At 37.0% G+C, this 20530-nt stretch overlaps 1 protein-coding gene across 3 annotated transcripts in view; it reads left to right on the top strand.

Annotated features, from left to right (window-relative positions):
- The window catches only part of RALGAPA2 (Ral GTPase activating protein catalytic subunit alpha 2), a 316728-nt gene that overhangs the window by 127021 nt on the left and 169177 nt on the right, over positions 1–20530 (top strand). For all 3 annotated transcript variants that reach the window (XM_045529190.1, XM_045529188.1, XM_045529189.1), the window contains exons 21-23: positions 2735–2928; positions 3767–3865; positions 4102–4257. In XM_045529190.1, coding sequence (XP_045385146.1) covers positions 2735–2928; positions 3767–3865; positions 4102–4257 — 449 coding nt within the window. The remainder of the gene's footprint in view (positions 1–2734; positions 2929–3766; positions 3866–4101; positions 4258–20530) is intronic.

Genomic DNA, 20530 nt, shown 5'->3' with positions numbered 1-20530 from the left:
ATCTTTTGTCAGTTGTAGGGAAAACTAAGAAGCAGCCTGACTAAAGTTATTGCAGGTTCACCAAAAAGGTTAGAATATTGCCCATCTGAGGTAGCTACAGAAGTCAGAGGTAATGGTGGGGCTAAAAACAGGAAGACTGTAAGCGTGTGTGAGAACTGGTTCGAGCTCCGTTGCATACCCCCCCCACCCCACCCCCCACCCCCCACCCCCCGCCCTTGGCTGCTGCTACTTTGCTCCAGAAGGTGGAGCAAGTGAATTAGGGGGTTTCTGGCTTGGAGTCACCAACACATGGCTGAGTGCAGAGATGCTGTCTTAAAAACAAAAGGATTAAATGAGAGTTTACATACTCTCTGAGCAGGAGAGAGTCTTTTGGGAAAGTCTTTGCCCTGGAATGAATTCCAGAAAAAAAAACAACATACATATAAATGAGGTTCTTCAAGAACATCTTGAAACTCACCTAAGACCGTACCTGCTTGCAGACTAAGCTTCCACTCAGCCCTGAGCTTGTAGAGCTGGCAAATAGGTTGTTGGAGAAATGAGTCTAGAATTGAAGAAAGAAATCCAGGCCAGAAATGGGCATGTAGAGATGTGAGTATATGGATAGCATTTAAATATGGATGACATTAAGTCTGTATGAGATTGAGAAGGGAGTGACGATAGGTAAAAAAGAGCCCTAGGGCCCTTTAATGTTTACAAATCTATGAGATCAAGAGGAACCAGCAAAAGAGAAAATTCTGAAATTTTTCCAGGTGAGTGTCATACCTGAGGTTCGAATGAATGAAGCATTTCAGAAAGAAGTCATGCTTACTGGAATGAAATGCTTCTGAGGACTGAACACTGAGCACTGCATTAAGTGACATGGAAGTCATTAGTGGCCTACTCAAGCACAGTGCCAGTGGAGAGGAGGAGATAGAACACAGGGTGCTGAAGCTCGGACATGTGAGCACAGAGATAGAACTTTGAGTGAAAGCTCCAGGTTGAGGACATGGAAATCAAAATGAAAAATCTGAGCTGCTGGAGGTTAGAGGAATGTGCTTGGTCATGGAAGCCTATGGAGGCAGAATTGTGGAAAAAGAGCATAAGGAAGAAATCTTAAGTGCTGCAAGGAAGTCACAAGGATGAAGAGTGAGAAAGTACAACATGCAGTTAAAATGTCTGTCACTGTTTATTATCATATACATACTATAAATTTTCTTTGTTATAAATAATGCCCATGTGTTTTTGGCTGCTTTTCTGTTTTCTCTAAATGTCTGAAGGCTTATGATTTTAGGAAGCTCAAGATGTAATCAACCCAGTCTTCCCCAGCCTGTAGCCATTCTAAAGCATTGGTATCCAAAGAACAAAGTTCCATAATTTAAATGTTACATAATAAAATAGATATGCCTATAAATCATTGAATTCTTCGTTAACCATTTGTTTCAATGTATATTACTTTGTATTTCATAATTGGATATATATTACAAAGACATGCTTGTGCCTTGAATTTGCCACCACACTCCCATCTCAGGGCTTTGCACTAGCCCTTCTCCCTGATTGGCTCTCCCAACAGAGTTAGACAGCCCATTCGCTCACCATCTTCAGGTTTGGTTCGCATGTCACTACATGCTTAACATCTTTAGTCATTAGAGAAATGCAAATGAAAACCTCAGTGAGATACTACTCCATGCCTATTGGAATGGTTAAAATTTTTAAAACTGATAGTACCAAGTGCTGGTGAGGAAGTGGAGCTCTCGTACTTTGCTTTTAGGAGTGCAAACTGGAACAGCACTTTGGAAGACAGCTTGACAGTTTCTTTTCTTCAGTTAAGGTTTGTTAAACATACATTTATGATACCACCCAGAAATCTCACTCTTAGGTATTTACCAAAAAGAAATGTAAATGTATGTTTACACAAAAACTTACACACAAATTTTTTTGGCATCTTTATTCATAATTGTCAAAAGCAAGAACCAATCTAAATGTCCTTCAACCGGTGAGTGGATAAACTATGATAGATCTATAAAGTGGAATATTAATCAGCAGTAAGAAGGAACAGACTACTGATACATACAGCCAGCCATAGGATGAATCTCAAGTGCATTTTGCTCAGTGAAAGAAACCTGACAGGCTACACGCTGAAGGATTCCATGTAAATGACATTCTGGAAAAGGCAAAACTATAGGAACGGAAAACAAAGCAGTGGTTGTGGGGGGCTGAATATAGAGGGAGGGACTGCTTATAAAGGGACACTTTCTGGAGTGATAGGACTCTCATATCTCAATTATGGTGGCAGTTGATGTTGAAAGTTACTGGAGTGTATACATTCCTTAAAACCTAAAAGGGACCAAAATTTCTTGTATACAAGCTTTACCCCCAATAAACCTGCCCTAGCAGTAGCAACCACTGTGGCACTGAGGCCATCCCATCTATTTCCTGGCACTGTTTCCTACCCGTCCTGCCCAAGGGTCTCTCTCTTCTCCTCCCCTGATTTATAAAACCCTTCACAGGCTCTCCAGGAACTGTTATGTCATCTCTAGCTTGTTGTCCTTTTAGTTTGAAGCCTCAAAATCATTTGACTTTTCTTCATTGATTCTGCTTTTCTATCCTTTTAAATTCTCAGTCATTTCACGTTTTTTACCTTATTTTACTCTGAATACATAAAAATTTAAGCATAGGTAATTTGCATTAAAAAAAAAAGCTGTGATGATGAAATCAGGATTATGCTTACAGGGTTAACACACGTTTTTCTCCACAGATAGCAGTGAATGCCTCGCAGATGACTGTAGCATTATTGCTGGAGGGAGCCTTGCTGGTTGGCACCCAGACTCTGCTGCTGTGTTATGGCGAAGAGTGTTGGGAATCCTGGGAGATGTGAATAATATCCAGTCACCCAAGATCCATGCCAAAGTCTTCGGCTACCTCTATGAACTCTGGTACAAACTAGCAAAGGTATGTCCTGCCGTGCTCCTTTTTATTCTAATCCAGGAAAATTAATTCATCATTTAATGTAAAAACTGTTTTTCAGTTAACTACTGACCACATTCTGGAACACAAATTAGATGGTTAGACAAAGTACATTTGATTATCAAAGATAAATCATGATACATATAATTTGAATATTTTATAAATGCAAGTTATTTAGTGCAAAAGTAGAATATTACTATACATACTAAAAATATGATAAAGAGGATAAAAATAGGACTTAATCAGTTTTAGTTGTTCTCTTTATAAAAATGATATTGGTTTTATTGTACAAAATTTGAAAAATGTAGAAAAATACAAAGAAGAAAATTAACATCACCATCCACAGAAATAACCAATGTTAATATGTATTAATAGTCTTATTTCTCTGGAGAAACACATTTTTACAAAAGTAGAATCTTAGAATTCATACAATTTTCATTCTGGCTTTTGTTTTGGTTCTAACATCTGTTTTCCCCTTGTTGTTAAATATTCTTTTAAAACATGATTCATGTTTGTGCAGTATAACTTACTAAGTAATTCCTTATCATTTGGAGTTCAAGACCTCTCCAGACATTAGTATTCAAGGAAAAATAATGCCCTTGTTTTGTATTTAAATCTAAAACCACAGACAGTAAGCCAGACACACGATTCAAAAGAACAGTAGATCTTACAATAAAAGAAAAAGTTATAAATATTATAAGTTTTCCCTCAACTTACAGAAATTTAATGAGAAGCAGCTATTTGGACATGGAAGACAATATTGAAATACTGTTGGGATAAATGGAGTGTTATCTTCCCTAACATTGTCCTCTTTGTGTATTAGATCCGGGACAATCTAGCAATAAGCCTGGACAACCAGTCTTCCCCGTCTCCTCCCGTCTTGATCCCACCACTCAGAATGTTTGCATCATGGCTATTTAAGGCAAGTGGATATGTGTTTATTTCTTTATTGCAATTTCCTCTTCCTTTCTGAAATTGAGTTAAAAAAAAATGTAATTGCCCGAGACTGCATGTTTTGAAGACAGGCTGGGTCTTACTAAAGCCACTGCATCCCATATCTCCATAAACAACTCTTATGGAAAACTGAGAAGTAAATGAAATGTTCAAATGCTCTGCATCTGGACTTGATTTAATCTGGAAACATCATCTCCTTGGCAGGCAACGACATTGCCAAATGAATATAAGGAAGGCAAACTGCAAGCCTACAGGCTGATCTGTGCCATGATGACCAGACGCCAGGACGTTCTGCCAAACTCGGATTTCCTGGTGCATTTTTACCTTGTGATGCACTTGGGATTAACCAGCGAGGATCAGGTATTCTGTGACTCATTTATCACGATTTTCCGTTGATTGTATACTACATATCACTGTTTAAAGGTATTAGGTTTATAAAAATGCATCAGAAATGTTGAATTTCTCAGTAGTCAACTCTTGTACACATAGTAACCACAGTGGTCTTTCAAAAATGTAAATCAGGTCTTACATCCCTGCCTCTTCTTCCCACTGACTTCGCATTGTGCCAAATAGATTTGAATTTTATTCTGTAGCCTATATGATCTGACCTCTGTCTATGCTGTCAACCTCAAAGTACAATTTCAACCACTTTTTGTTTGGGTTCAACCGCTTATTGTTTGAAGAGAGTGATTCTTGTTTTCTAAAAATGTTTCAAAACTGTCATTTTAGTAGTTAGGATGTTTTTGTGAAAGACTTTACCCATAAGTTAGGGGTCCTGACATTTCTCGATGAGGAGTTATTTTAATTTCTCCTGAAGAAATTTAAGTTAGGTTTTGGTCCAGTTGGAACAGAAAGGCCCAAGGAGCTACTAGCTATACACCCTCCTTGTAGATGCTGGATTTGGGGGGTAGGATATAACCAGCCCCTGGCTTTCCTCCCTTGGGAGGACCCCAGCCAGTTGTGGAGGACATGAGGGTCATTATGGACAGGAACACGAGGACTCTTGACTTGATGTGGGAATCTCAAGCAGGCAAGTGACGTGATTGATCTGTTATTTCACAGAGGTTATTCTGGACTCTGGAGGATGGATTTGAAAATGTGGCAGGGGCAGGATAAAATAGGAGATTGGGCCTGAAAATAGAGATTGGTTAGGAAGTGGTTAAACTAATATAGATTTAAAAAATGATGAGAACTAAGATGGGAGCATTAGAGACCGGAAGAAAGGAATAGGAAAGATCTAAGAAATTTTAAGGCATTTCATTTTATCGCTAGGTTTTCTTGATCAATTAGAGGAGCTATGAGGAGTGTTTCACAATTTACCCCTTAAATTGTAAATACTAATCAATGAACTTGGATCATTTATTAACTACCAAGTAGTATTCCTTTCTGTATTTCTTTTATTTGTTGTATGTATGATGCAGACACAGACCTATTGATACCCCTAGGGTACATATAAGAGGTCATTCTCCTGGTTAATTTTTTTATTGCTTCAGAATATACTTGGACCTTTTCAACCCTTGAGATCTATTTAAAGATTTTGCATTATATTCCCCGATACTTACTTTGAGCCTTACTCATTGAGCTTCTATCTGAAATAATAAGCATACTATTCCAGTGAGCTGTCTTTGTCATATTTGCTCTGATTTTAGCAGTGGGTAGAGGACATCTGTATAGCAAGACTGGACTTAGACCCATAGTCTCATTTATTTACTAAGCATCCCTATATAGATACAGGAATATGAGGTAGATTTGTTTGTATTCTCTGCGCAGATATTTTACAGCCATCATTGCAAGTGGCAGCATCTTTTACAGAATGATGCAACTCAGGGTGTATGGAAGATTAAGGGGTATAAATAGGCAAGAGAATTAACTCTCACAGATCATAATGAGCTCCCTCAGTGAAAGAACCAAGCGAGAAAGGTTTACCTCACAATGTTTTACTTTAAAGCAGTGTTTTGCAGAAAAAAAAGTGTACTTGGAAATAATGATCAACTATAGAATCTTCCCATTTCATAGAAACAAACTTGAAGTTAGCAGTAAACACTTAGCATTCCTTAGAATGAGTTTTCTAGAAAGTCACATCAATAGGTGTAAGTTTAGAATCATCTTTCTATTTTAAGGTGTGTTGGTGTGAAAATGAAATAATAAGGTGAAATAAGAATGTATTATATCATTGAGAACTCAAGAAGTATGATTTTACAAATCATTTTCAAAAATATATAATTTTACAGTATAGAAAAAGGATTTTTTTCAAATTTTATACTTAAAATCATTTTCACATTTTAATGTATGTCATGTTTTTATTTAAGTGAAGTCTCAGTGATCTTTTGTAGTTCATTGTAAAATATGTAAGTCATAAAACATGGTCCAGTACTAGCAGTAATCCCAGCATCCTGACTTCTAAAACAAAATGGGGGTATCATAAATCTCTGTTTTAATTAGGCCATTAGAAACTTAAGTTTTTATGTGTGTTTAATAGAGTTGACTGTTTTCTTTAACCTTAACAATTATTGGTATATATTTTAGAAGCCCTGACTGTCTGCAAATAAAATTACTCTAAGTAAACTTTATTCCTTTGCCAGAAGAAAATTACACAGAAGACCTTCTAATGAAAGAAACTTTTTTCATTTATGTAAGAAATGTCTCTGGTAATTAGTTTAACTTCTGGTCCACATGTCTAAATAAACCATGGTGGTTGCCACAGAACTTATATGTACTTCTGGAAATACATGTTATATTAATTATAAAAAGAAAAGAAAGCATTTATAGTAAAGAATACGGTTAAATTCAATTTTTTTAATTGGCAAACCGTGTACCTGTTACTAGTACTATCTCAGGGCTTGTTTTAATTTTTTGAGATCTCAAATAGCCACACTTTTATGTAACCTGGCACTAAAAGGATTCATTTATATAGAGAAAACCTTATAAAGATAACCCCATGTTTTTTAATAAGATAAGTAATAGCAAATAATTTTTAAAAATTAAACATTTATCAGTTTTGTCTTACAAATAAAATCCAAAGTGGATTTCCTCCTTTTTCCTCTGGGTGGCACACTTGTCTGCACAACTCAGCCTTGTGGTTCATTGGCCACCACTGAGCTATAAACCTGCTGCGAGATCGAAGACCATTTGAACATTATGGAGTGTATGGCATGGTCGTTTTACAAAGTGCTTTCCTAAATCTGAGAGTATCAAAATTATGTCAGGAATGACCAATAAAGTACTGAATTTAAATAAGCTCAAAGATGCTAAAAAAAAAAAATCTTTTAAAGCATAATGGTGTTTATAATAGTTGAAGATTCCTTTTTTAATTTAAAAAACTATTTATAAAATAGATATCTCACAAATTGCCCTATGTTCTCTACCAATCAAGTATAATTTTGGTTTTATCTAATGTGATAGCAAATTCATTATATAAACAAATGTAATCATTTCTATCAAAGAAATATAATACATATACCAAACAGCCAGAATTAAAAACATAGTGTATCCCAAAACAACTGTTTTTAGTATTGTTTTAATCAGTTTCAGCTATCCTAATAACTTAATAATTCAATAACTAGCACAATGACCTTATCAAATAGTATTTCCCACAGTACACATTATATACATAGTATGGGTTTGTGGTTTATTGTTGTGATTGAAAACATGCTTTGAAATGGCTTTTTTCCTTGGTTATGGATTTTTTTTTTTAAAAAATTGATCCTGTTTTATTGGTTTAGAAAATAATTAAGATTATAAACAATTTTGAAATAACTAAAAATTATGAAGAAAATTTGGGGTGACTCATAGCACTGCCCAGCCCACCTGTGAAGGGGTCTTCCAGTTGGCTTCTGTCTGCGCAGCTGCTCCGTGCCTGGTGGGCACAGTTGGAGGGTATTCATTTCCCCAGCACCCACAGTGCCAGAGTCTGTGCTGGACTGCATGGTGTTGACCCATTGATTATTCTCTGCAATTCAGTTAGAGAAATATCATGGCCCATTTTATAAATAACGAAGGTTGAACAAATACCAAGAACTTTTGCCCAGTGCCAAATGTTAAAAAGGCTGTTTAGAATTCACATGCAGGCTTGACTTATTCCACCAGGTGTGTCTTTTCTATTGATTCCCAGCTAGCATCTTGGTCAGACAGCCCTTGGTTTTATTTCTCCCTTCTGTTTTATTTTACCTGGGCTCTGCCTTTGGTTGCACCCCACTTCAGAATCTCCCTTATTCGAGTACCCCCACCTCAACCTGCAAATGCTTTTCCATGGTTGCCTTCCCAGTTCTTCATCATCTTTGAGTTTCTTTTCTAAAACTGTTCCTTGTTGGTCTTAGTTTCTCCTAATGCTTAGCTGCTTTTTCACCTCTGTCTTCCCCCCAAAATTTTGACATGAAAGGAGCTATGATTTGGATTTATTAAAAACAGTTCATATTAATTTCATGATTATTTAAAACAGATGGAAAGATCAGTATGTGTGAAATGGAAAAGGACAGTTGAGGAAAGGAATTTTATTTTCATGTTTGTAAGAACATATATCAAAGACTGGAAAGTTTTCTTTGCTCAAAATAAGCAAACTATTTTTTAACAATGACTTACAGATTTAATGTCTTAATGTAATTTGTCTGTTATACATCAAAGGTAAATTCTCTTTTAAATGCAAAGCTTACATTAATGCAAATTACTTTTGTAAATTTGTGTATAGAAAGTGGGGGAAATGTGTATCTTTGTCATTTTCGCCTATAATGTATTTTGTAGCACACCAAAAAAGCATGAGACTTCTCTCAGGTGGAGAAGTGTGTATTGTTCTGTCCTGAGGTAACTATCTAGCTACAAATTTGAATCCTAATAGCATAAAGTTGTGATATGGTATAATACAGTGTGATAAAATGTAGCAGTTAAGAGCATGGGCCTCAAATCAACCTGAGTTCTAGTTTTGGCTGTATCACTTATTAGCCAAGTCATTTGGGCTCATTGTGTCTTGGTTCCCTTATCTGTAGAATGAGGATAATTATAGTGCCTACCTCAGAGGGCTGTTCGAAGACTTCAAAGAGGTAAAACATAGAATGCACTGGATCTGGAACACGGAAGTGACAGCCCTCAGTGTGAGCTCTTGTTTAATATCGAGGAGGGTAAGAAGAAGAATAGCAACTCCTTGAGTATCATCATGTATTTTATTTTTCTTATAAGGTGTTGATCTTTTTTCTTGACCCATACATTTTTTTACTTTTGAACATAATGATTTGACTAAAAAACATAACCGGGCATTGTGGAATTTCAGAACAAGTGGAGAAATAACCACTCCCTGTGTTGTGGGTCAGACAAAAGTAATGATATGTTTATTTCACCCTTGTTTGCTTATGATCCAGAAACATTTCTTACGTGTCCATGTCCAGCAGAGGTACCTATGTGGCACTTGAAAGCAGACATGGGTTATGGTGGGTAGGAGCACAGAGGGAGTGGGGTCCTCCTGTCGTGGAGGTTCCGTTCAGCACCAGCACCACTGGCCACAAGAGCAGACAGTGGTTTTCTGCTGTGGTGTGACTGAGTGTGTCTACTTGCCACCTTTTTCCTGGCTGTGGAGATTTGTGATTGGTTCCCTGGCACTTTCAGAAATTTTATAAGCCATCTAAAGCCCTGATATAAATCCCTTTCCTCTTAATCTCAGAAAAGTGGATTCTCTTGTTTGCAAGTAAGACCCTGGCTTAGCCAGTGACTGCAAGGTGCCGTGCTGGGCACTGGCAACACATGATCAACACTGGTTCATATTTCAGATGCTAAATGCACTTGTAGCATTAATTTAATTTACCTATTTTTTTTTCTTGATTTTAGCCACTTATTTTGTAGGCAGTAATATTTAACTTGTAGAAACATTTTACTTCCATTTAACTTAATATTTTAATGAACATTTTGCCACATCAGTGTTAAAGAAAATAATTTTAAACACCATCCATATAGCAATAGTCTATCCCAGAAGTCAAGCAAAGTAGTTCATGATTTTCTTAACGGATGTTACAGCCTCCTCTCATGAGGTGTATGATGGAATAATATAATAAACAGTCGTTTGTAAAAAGATCCCACAGGGCCCCTCAGTGAGCATAAGACTCAGCAGTGAGCTTTGAAAGCAAGGTGCAGGGGTGATACTTGTAAATTGGCCATACCTGATTCTTTTAATAACCCCAGACAGCCTGCATCATGCAGTGATATGTAATAATTGCATCACCTTTTCTCAGACAGAGAATTGTTCTTTGCTGAAAATTTAGACTTATAACTAGAAAAATATAGGGTAGATACACATAAATTTCTAAATATATTTAAAACTAAACATAAACAAGTATTCAGTTCCAGAAAAAGTAGAAAATTAAGGTGACAAATTGGACCTTGTTTGTCTCATATCCAAGGAAATAATTTTAACGCATGTTTCTAAAGTGCTCATTCCGTACAGCAAGTAATTTTACCAAGGTTTGAATTCATAGGATTTTAGTTCAAAGCTATCAGGATAAAGTACATATTTATGAATTTAAAGATCTAACTGATGTTCAGAGGATTAAATAATAACCTTGAGATGTATCAGCAGAGGAAACGTAGAGCTTTAGAAGGCTAACTTTGTAAAAGCTTCATTTAAAAACAATTTTTTAAAAAACTACAGGCTTGTACGGTAAGTAAAAATAGGACTAATTCTGGGTTTTATTCCTAAGGTTTTTAAGAATTGGGGAATGTATCTTCCACAAATTCAGGATATAAGATAACTTCAGCATATATTCAATGTATGACTTTCACGGACGGCAAGCCTCATATTGGGAACTAAAAGACCTGGGAGCTAGACTTAGCTTTGTCACTCACTGGCCATGGGGGCCACTGCCTAGCCACAGGTGGTCAAGTGTGAATGAATTGCATTAGAGAACCTCGCCGGCCCTTTCCCATTGAGCATTCTTGTTGGATCCTCTGATTTATTTTTAGGCAATTTTGTTATTAGGGTCACATCAGTCTTTCCTGAATATATGGTACAAGGTTTAATAATCTTTTCATGTTGAATATTTTTCCCCACCGTGGTAAAGACCTAGTCAGGTTCTAAGGGTACAAGACACAGAAACAAATATCTGTAATATCTATCAGTTTGTGCATAGGATCAAAAAAGTGACATACACGTTATGAAGATTGGACTGTGTTGAATATTGTTCTAAGTTGGTTTGAAAGCAGCTCACTGAGGAGGTAGGATGTAATAGGACTTTCAAGGATGGATAGGATTTAGATAGTAGGACAAGAAGCAGGATGGAATTTCACATGTCAAACATACAGAACTTCTCAGGTCATGTTCAGGGAACAATAACTAGAGTGGTTTTGATTTAGTGCCAGATGTATGTATGTAAATAATATGTGGACAAGAATCCAGGCAGCATTATAGAGATCCTTGGTTCAGAGTAGTTTTCATCCCATGGACAATGGGGAGCTCTTGAAGGTTTTTGAGCATGACACTCAACATGAGCAAGAAAGCATTTTAAGAAGCTTTAACCACAGTGGTTATGGGGGATAGATTATAATCATGAGAGAATGATGACAATAAGCACAGAAAGGGAATTGTTCTAATAGCTCAGGAGCAAAGTAATGAGGGCTAGCAAGAACTGAGACACAGATGGGGTTTGTGTATATGTGTGTGTGAATTTATTATACGTGTGTATATTTATGTATATATAATATGTATGTATATGTTTTATGTATTTTGTGCACGCACGCGCACGTGTGTGTGTGTGTGTGTGAGAGAGAGAGAGAGAGAGAGAGAGAAATATTTTGGACTGGTAGGATATAGTGCTGAGTAGTAAGTGTCCTGGAAGGCAGAGTCTCTTGGCTCTATTCTATCTCTCAAATCAAACATCAATGCTGAAAGGTGAGAAGATGAATTGAGTAAAGGAAGGAGAGTAGGCATAGTAAGACAGAAGTGACTATAAGATCGATCGACTTATATCACGGTGACCCCTTCTTCACCTTGGACATCATAGCACAGGGTAGGCTAAAAAGCAGGTATGACAGAGGATACACCAAGGGGTGTCCCCAAAGAATTCTTGCCTGTTAGGAATTAGAAATGTGTGGGAAAGATTTCCAGGGACATTTTCTCTCTACGTAAAAGAACATATTCTCTAACCCTGCTGGAATTCTAACAGTTGGTATGAAAATTGTAAATTTAAGTAGAACTTCTAAATGTCTCTGTTGCTTGATATTTTTGTTAGCCAGAACATCTACTTGTTACTGTTTGTTTTTGAAGGCAATTTGACACTTATAAATGAGTCCTTTTATTTTGTTAAAAATAGTTTTATTGATTTGAATTTACTTTATTCAAATTAATGAAGTTTTGTTAAATATAAGGGTTTACTGGAGCAATAAACAAAACTTTCAGGTTTGAGTTAGGTTTGATGGAAGGATAATATTTACTGGGACAGGAGGTATATGTCAGCCGTCTCCTGACATGTATTGTTAAGTCTATAATAATTCTTACCATGTGCTTGTTATACAAATTCAGAGTGATAAAATATAGAAGTTAGTATATAATTAATAGCAAACCAGCAAGTACCATCCATTTGTTTCTGAGTGTTTCCCATAAAGTTTCATGGCAATATACAAGTCATACACTAGTTAAGTTTTGTCAAAGAAAAATTGTTTATAACTCTGTTCAGCTGTCTGCAGCCACAGAGATTTCAGGTAGATGGCTACACCAAAACAATAACTGGGAGGGTTTTTTTCTTTTTCAGCTGTAAAACCAATAATTATTTTCACTAATCTACAGACTGATCCCACTTATACCTCAATAAAGAAAGTAGAAATATGTAGAAGGTAACAGATGGCAGAAGTTTCGGTTATGAGGTTTAACACATATGCGGTGAACTTGTTTCACAGCTTTAAAAAGTGTAAGATGATAGCATGGGAGAGTGATCCAGACAGGAAAAAAATCTACCTGAAAGGCCAGAAACTAGAGTTTTGTTTGATTTCCCTTGTTGGATTTAAAGGTGTAAAGACTTTCTTTCAAGTAAATGCTATCAGTAAAGAATATGAATTATGTATATTTAGCCACAAGTCTCCCGTATGTTTAATAAGACATGCTACATGAAATAAAGCATAAGAATGCAATATAATAGCAGCTCAATATATGTGGGAAAATGAAAGATTTTGTTCTTACTAAACTGTTACCATATGATATAGTGTATGAGCTGGCCTACATTTTTCAGTAGAGAGCATGTCCTTTTGTCCTGAGGTCTCTCTCTGGAAGGAGACTCTACTGTGACCTCTTCTTGCAAGGCCCACATCACCAGAATAATCTTCCCTTAGTAGAGCCACTGGAGTATATCTTACGTATATCTTACCTTTTCCCAGACAGAGTAGTTGCTCAGTAAATGTATTGATTGATAGAAAATCAAAGGAAAAAAAGACCTCAAAAGGAGGTCAAAAGGATTCTGGCTTTTCCAAATCCATGTGGGATCGTGAGCTGAACTGCTTTGGTTGAAATTTTGACTCCAACTATCAGTTTTAAGGCAGGCATTAACTTTGTCCTGTTGTGAGCTAATCAACTTTCATTAACTTGGAGCAGTGATTCTGGGGGGGGGAGGGGAATTTTGCCCGCTAGGAGACACTTTTGGTTGTCACAACTAAGGAGAGTGGGGTGCACTGGCACCTGGTATATGGGAGCCAGGGATGTTATTAAACATCCTACAGTGCACAGAAGCACAACAAAGAATTTGTGATCCAAAATGTCAGCAGTGTTGCAGTTGAGAAACCTTGTCCTAGATGTGCAGATGACACTAGACTAAGTAAGAGAAGATCTAGACATCATACGTTAAGTGACAAAACTCAGCAATCAAAAAAAGTATGAAAGACTAGTTCTCTTAATTTAACCAAGGAAAGGAAAACATACAAAAATTTAACCAGGAAGATTAAAGTAAGAGAGGTAAATGTTTTAGGTTGAATTATATGAAAATTGCTAATATTGGACTATTTTCAAAAAAGGGGGTACAGTTTCATGTGGTTCAACTTATTAAATTCTGCATTTATTTTTTAAAAACCAATGTAAGAAGTAAAACATGGAGTGATTTGATTAATTCCAAGTTAACATGAAAGTTATCTGAGTTGGATTTTGTCTGGAAGCCCAATTTAGACAGTGGTGTGGCCTGCAGCCGCAAAGCCCGAGGCACTGTATGCATGCGTAGAGGCAGGGAGGGCGCTCAGGTTCCACTCCCCCCATGGGCACTGCCCTAGTAGCTGAGAGGAAGCAGGATAGCTGAGAGAACAGCTTTCATGGAGAAGAGTTGGCACGTGGACACAGATAATTGCTTTTTTCAAATGTCTGAAGCAGTGATGTGGGGAGAGAGAGATTAGGCTGTTTTACCTCCAGAGCCAGGACTAATAAATGGATTCCAGCTCACCATCAGGAGACACTTTCTAACCCAGTTTCCTGTTCCAATATGGCAGGTGATTGATTTTGTGTTTGTAAGTCTCTGAGGCTCTAAAGTGTTCAGTCCAAAGATGTTTGGCTGCCTCTCGGGGAGCCTCAGGAAAAGGAAACATCCACTTCAGAGCCTGAGCCGTGCCTAACCTTGCCCTTACATTACTGCATCCTTGAGTCAGTGGCCACATGGCCTTTTCTGGCTTGAGCCACTTGTTCTATGAAATGGGTTTCTAATGACTCTCTGGGACCTTGGGAAGGTGACTATCGTTAGCCTTCAGTGGACACTAGTATGTATATTCACTGCAGAAAGGCTTCTCCTGTTGTTTGGAATATAGCCTGTTGATCTACAAGATCATCTTTTCTCATTTAGAATTCTATAAAAATTTTAAGAGAAGTCACATTTTTCTTTAGGGGAAAAAGGCATTGAGAGACAGAGGGATGGCTTCTAGAGGTATTTCAAGTACTAAAGTTACACTTGGGGAGGGAGATACTTTTTGTAACTGGCATTTGGAAAGGAATGATTTTTGAATATAAGAGATTTTAAATCATGACTCTGGTTTATAAATCCATAAAGGCTAGGTTTGGATATGAGGAAATAACATCAAGAAGAGCATTTTAAATTGCAAGTTTTCTTTCTGTGAGAAAGTGCTTTCCTTGTGAGGAATAATCTTTTCTTGTCAATTTCTTTTTAATATATAACAATAAGTGGTAGTGTGGTAATTGTAGATTGTTCAGCAATTAATGCTATTTACTGGAACACATTTTAGAGAGAACACTATTTTCTAAAGAAACAATAAACAGTTTTTCTTTTGTTCTCCCATGGAAAAATATTCTTTGGTAGGTATTTGTGGGCCAGAGAAATTTTAGCAAAAGAGAACCTTTTAGTAATAAGACATTACAATAAAATACCTACCATTTTTTCCTGTATTAGTCTTATTAGAACATGTGTAGCTCCCTTTGTTAAGACCTAGTGCCTTGTGTCACCTATTTGCTTCTCCCTCTTGGTTCTCATGGCCTGCCAGCTGGCCCCATCCACACAAGAGTCTTGTGATCTTGGCCTGGCCTCACTCTCAGCTGTAGACAGCTCTTCCCTACCCCTAACAGGTCATTGTTGGAAAGAGGAGCCATGCTTCATTTTGCCTCAGAGCCTCACAGCAACTAACATGGTACCTACAACTCAGCACTCGAGAAATTTGTAAACTTATTAACACATTGACTGCCACACTAGAAAAAAATTTTTTTTCCTTGGGGCCACGGTGTTTTATTATGAAAATAGAGTAAAAACTTTGAAACCAAATGATCCTTTCTAATTTAATGAAAAATTTGTTATTTTCATTGTTTTCTGTGCGTGAGTTATATTCAACTTGAAGAATAGTTCTCGCAGCTCCCAAGGTGAAATGTGAGTTACATCTGCATCACAAGGCCCCAGCCTCAAAACTAGCGTGAGTTAAATACAACTCACGTGGCAGTTAATGTGTTAAATGTTTTTGTATGAAATTATCAGAATGCTTTGGCTTCCATTTCAGACTTTTTTTAATCAGTGGATTTTAAATCAAATCTGCTTCAAAGTCTTATTTTTCAAATAAATGATCCTGGAAAATTAATATTTTAATAAGATCATGATTATAAATGCTGCTGTTTAATAAAAAGAATAATGTATTAGGCTTTGGAGTTTACAAAATGCTTTCAGATATGATCTCCTTTGCCCTTTATAAGAGCATAATGGGGCATGTTGCATTTTCATTCCCATCTTACAGATGACAAAATTGCTGTTCAGGAGATAAAGTATCTGTCCAAGGTCAGAGAGCAAATTAGTGGTATCTTTTACTGGAATCTTATCTTCAAAGCCCTATTCTTCCCACTACTTCATTCCTTTCAAAATCTGCTTTCAAGCACCTTTGTTTAAAAAAAATCAGAAAGTATTTTTTAAGTCCTCCAAATGAATTTAATTATATGTAAATTAAAGACCTAAATGTTAAACAGGTATTCTTAGAATTTGAAGCAATGAGCCATTTGTCGAACCTTTAGAGGTCAATTGATTATTCTAGATGGTTACCTTTTTCCTTCTTGCTGTGGTGGGATTCATATATGATGGGCTCTCCATCGTAGGATAGGCTGGGGAGGTGAACTCTTGGGTTTGTGGCTATTGCTGCTTTGTTAGTAGACCTGGCTTGGGGTTTCTTCTGAAGCAGGTTGATAAGGCTGGCTTTCTTTGGGATTTTTCTCTCAAATTTTAGCCATTCTTTAGAGCTCTTTGTCCAAACAGAAATTAAATTATAAAAAAGTTGGGAGGAGGGTAGGGGGAGTTGCAATTCTCTTGCCTCATCAGAAACTGAAAATGTTACCTGTTGTGACTGCTCCGTGTAACTCATCCAGGCTGCCACCCACATTGGTGGGATGATCTGTACCCTCCTGAATTGTATGACCACAATTTTTTTTTTTAACAGAACACAAAAATGTTGAGAGCTTCAGGTTTACTGTTCTGTGCGGGTAGAATAATTTTACTTACAAGAAAACAAAATATAAAGCACACATTTTATGTTATCCTAGAATGAATAATCATAGTCTAAAATTTTTGTTTTCTGATGTAGGAACACACCAGAAGACATGGGAAGCTCTGACAGAAATAGTTTTTCCTCTTTATTCTTGGTCCTAGGCTGGGAAACAGTCCCGTAAAACCCAGTGCCATAAAGTAGACTCACTTTCACCTAAACCTGAGAGCCAGGTGTCCTGATTTCAACATATGAGAAAGAAACATGTTTAAATGCGCGAAACACTAGTCTTTGATGGCATTGGAAGCCTTAAGGGTTTTTGTTTGTTTGTTTGTTTGTTTGTTTGTTTGTTTAGCAGAGTTGAAGCTACAGAAGCTACAACTGGTGTGTGTTCTGTAGTGTTCATTTTGAGGGAAAAATAGGAATCTTGATTTGTTGCTGGCATCCTGGTAAACCTCCTGGTTTGTTTTCCATGGGATCTTTCTAATGCATTCTCCTTTACTACCTCTTCCCCCAATGCAGTTTCCCCTGGCAGTTTCCTAAGAAGAATGCTTTGGTGGGAGACCTGTTTTTATTTTGAAGATAACATTTTATGAGCCAGTTCCCTCATCTGATAATATTTTTTGACAGTAGAAGTTATGTGTATATTTTGGAAGCACATTTTTGAGCTGTAGCAGTCACTTATTGACTTCATTTGAAAGTATAGCTTTAAAAAGTATTATTTGTATTTTTAAATGATTATCAGGCAAAATAAATGAGATCATTGAAGCATTCATATTTCAGAGCTAAGACACATCCTCAAATAGTGGTGTGCTCTAAATATGAGGGCTGATGTTCTCAAATGTCAAATGGTGCTTCATTGACCCTGAATTAACATTTTCTCTTCCTGTAAGGAAGAGGAGCATGCTGGGCTTGTGTCTAAACCGTGCTGCTAACTGCAGTTCTGGCCATGATTGATCTCCTTCTCTGTGTCTACAAAATGAAAAGATTGAATGATAATCTCTTAGATTTTTTTTCTTTTCTAAGTTTTTGTGGTTCCAAAGGAACAAATTAAATACCCTTGTTACCAAATTCAGTAAGGGTATGTTTTCCCTACTGAATTTCTCTACTTCCTTCTAGAGTAACACAAGTGCACAGCCGGGTTCCAATCTGGATTCCAGCATTAGAATGAGATGATTATTTTGTTTGGCATCATTGACAGTGTTGATTAAATCTTCACTACACCCTTGCAGCCGTGGCATCAGGCAGCACCTGACTGCTGAGTCTATGGTTTCATCCAAGAATTTAATTTTAATATTCTGAGAAGCATGTATTTCTAGCTGATGCATTCCTGAGACAGGATGAATAACAAACTTGGGAACAGTGTAGCTGCCTGTCTCTGTAGTACCTATATTTATTATGTGTGTGTGTTTTTTACTCATTTCGGCAATTCCCACCTTAATGATATTACTTACATGATTATGCTTTGGAAGTTCATTTTTACCCATCCTGTTATCTGTGATGGCAGTGACTCTTTGTTTCAGCTTCTGCTAGAGAACATCATAAAGCTATAGAGGGGAGGGTGGAGAAGACAAGCAGAGAGACTTGATTCAGTTTAGCCTTTTCTGAAATAAGCAGCGGGTTACCTCGGAAAAAGCAGATTTTGGTATCCTCCTACGCCACCCCTCCCTGCTTCCCAGCCCCTAGTAACTTCCTTGGTGATATATAAAATGCCTGTCTGTGTGGCCTTGTCCCTCAGCTTTGGCCACCAGGTCTGGTCTGCTTTCTGGGGGCTGCATCAGTGTCCCATGCTCAGAGAGCACATACATGAGTCTGATGCAGCCACGTTGTTCCCACTGTTGTCACTTACTGGCAACAACTTGTTGAATCCCTCATTTGCAGGATTTAATAACTGCTCCTGAGCATCTGCATCAACCTCATTAAGCCAGCCTGTTGTACAAACTGTAATGTTGTAGATTTGAGGCTTATCAGGGTCACGACTAAGACAGTCATTACACAGTCAGGCCACGGCATCTTCGAGCCACTGTTGGTGCAGCTGGTAAGTTGTTTCTCTCCATGACCCTCCCAACAGTTTTCCTCATCTTACGGAAATATAAATGTACCAGAGTTTCATAATGGGTTTGCCATCTCCCTGTCAGTGTCCTCCGTGAGCTGTAACATGCCCTTCACGGGAAAGCAGTGTGAAAGACAGCAGCCCTCGTGATCTGCGGGCTGCAAGCAGGGTGTTGTGTTGATCAGAGAAAGGGAGCTTTATGTTTGTTCATGTAGCTGGGGACTTGGGGCAGAGGGAATGACCTGACTGATGTGGTGGAGAGTAAGTTCTTTCTTGGAGGCTTCGATCTCACAGTACCCTGAACATCCTTGCAGAAAGCACTGATTTGCTACTCTAAAAATATTTTCAGAAAAGGTTGCTCTGGATTTGTATGCCACATCATAGGCTCTGACTTTCTTCCCACCAATGATATAGTAGGAACTTTCATTTTAAACTCTGATGTTCCCCCTAAAATCAGGAACAAGGCAACACCACTTCTATTCAACAGTGTACTGGAGATTCTAACCAGGGCAGTTAGGTAAGAAAATGAAATAAAAGTCATCCAAACTGGAAAGTAAAAGGAAAGTTATGTGTATTTACTGATAATATGAACTTGTATTTGGAAATCCCTAAGAAACACACACACTTAAAAAAAAAAAACCTAATAGAACTAATCAATGAATTCTATAAATTTGCAGGATATGGGATCAATATACAAAAATCAATGTTTATTTCTATACAACAGCAATGGACAATTACAATAGCATCAAAAAGAATAAAATACTTATAAATAAATTTAACCAAGGAGGCACAAGATGTGTATACTGAAAACTAAAAATTTTGCTGTCAGAAATTAAAAACTACCTAAATAAATGGAAAAATATTTCATATTCCTGAATCAGAAAACTTAATGTTGTTAAGATTACAATACTCCCCAAACTGATACACAGATTCAACACATTCCTATCAAAATCCCAATAACCTTGTGAAGAAATGGAAAAGCTGATCCTAAAATTCATATGGAATGGCAGGGAATCCTGAATAGCCAAAACAATCTTGAAAAAGAACCAAGTTAGGGAGCTTCCAGTTCCCTATTTCAAAACTTACTTTTGTAAGAGTAGTCAAAACAGTATGGTACTGGTAAAAAGTTAGACATATAGATAGATCAGTGGAATAGAATGGAGAGTCCAGAAATAAACCCATATACCTGCACTCAACTGAATTTTGACAAGGGTACAAAGACAATTCAGTAGGGAAAGAATAGTCTTTTCAACAAGGGGTGCTGGGACAATTGGATATCCACATGGAAAAGGATGAAGTTAGATCCGTACCTAGCATATATATTGTACAAAAATTAACTCAAAATGGATCAAAGATCTAAATACAAGAGCTAAAATTATAAAACTCTTAAAGAGATGAATCTTCATGACCTTGGATTTGACAATTGATTCCTAGATATGACACCAAAAACACAAATGCCAAAAGAAAAAACATGGATAAATTGTCCTTCATCAGAATTAAAGTATTTTGTGCTTCAAAGGACACTATCAAGCAGGTGAAAAGATGACCCACAAAATATTTGTAAATTATATATCTGATAAGGGTCTAGTGCCCATAATATATAAAGAAGTCTTACAACTCAACAGCAAAAAGACAAACAGCCCAAATAAAAAATGGTGGAAGGATATAAATAGACTT

The sequence above is a fragment of the Lemur catta genome, chromosome 17 (genome assembly GCF_020740605.2).
Source record: "Lemur catta isolate mLemCat1 chromosome 17, mLemCat1.pri, whole genome shotgun sequence".
NCBI classification, from domain to species: Eukaryota; Metazoa; Chordata; class Mammalia; order Primates; family Lemuridae; genus Lemur; species Lemur catta.
Note: the sequence above shows the minus strand (reverse complement) of the source record. Positions and strands in the feature narration are given on the sequence as shown.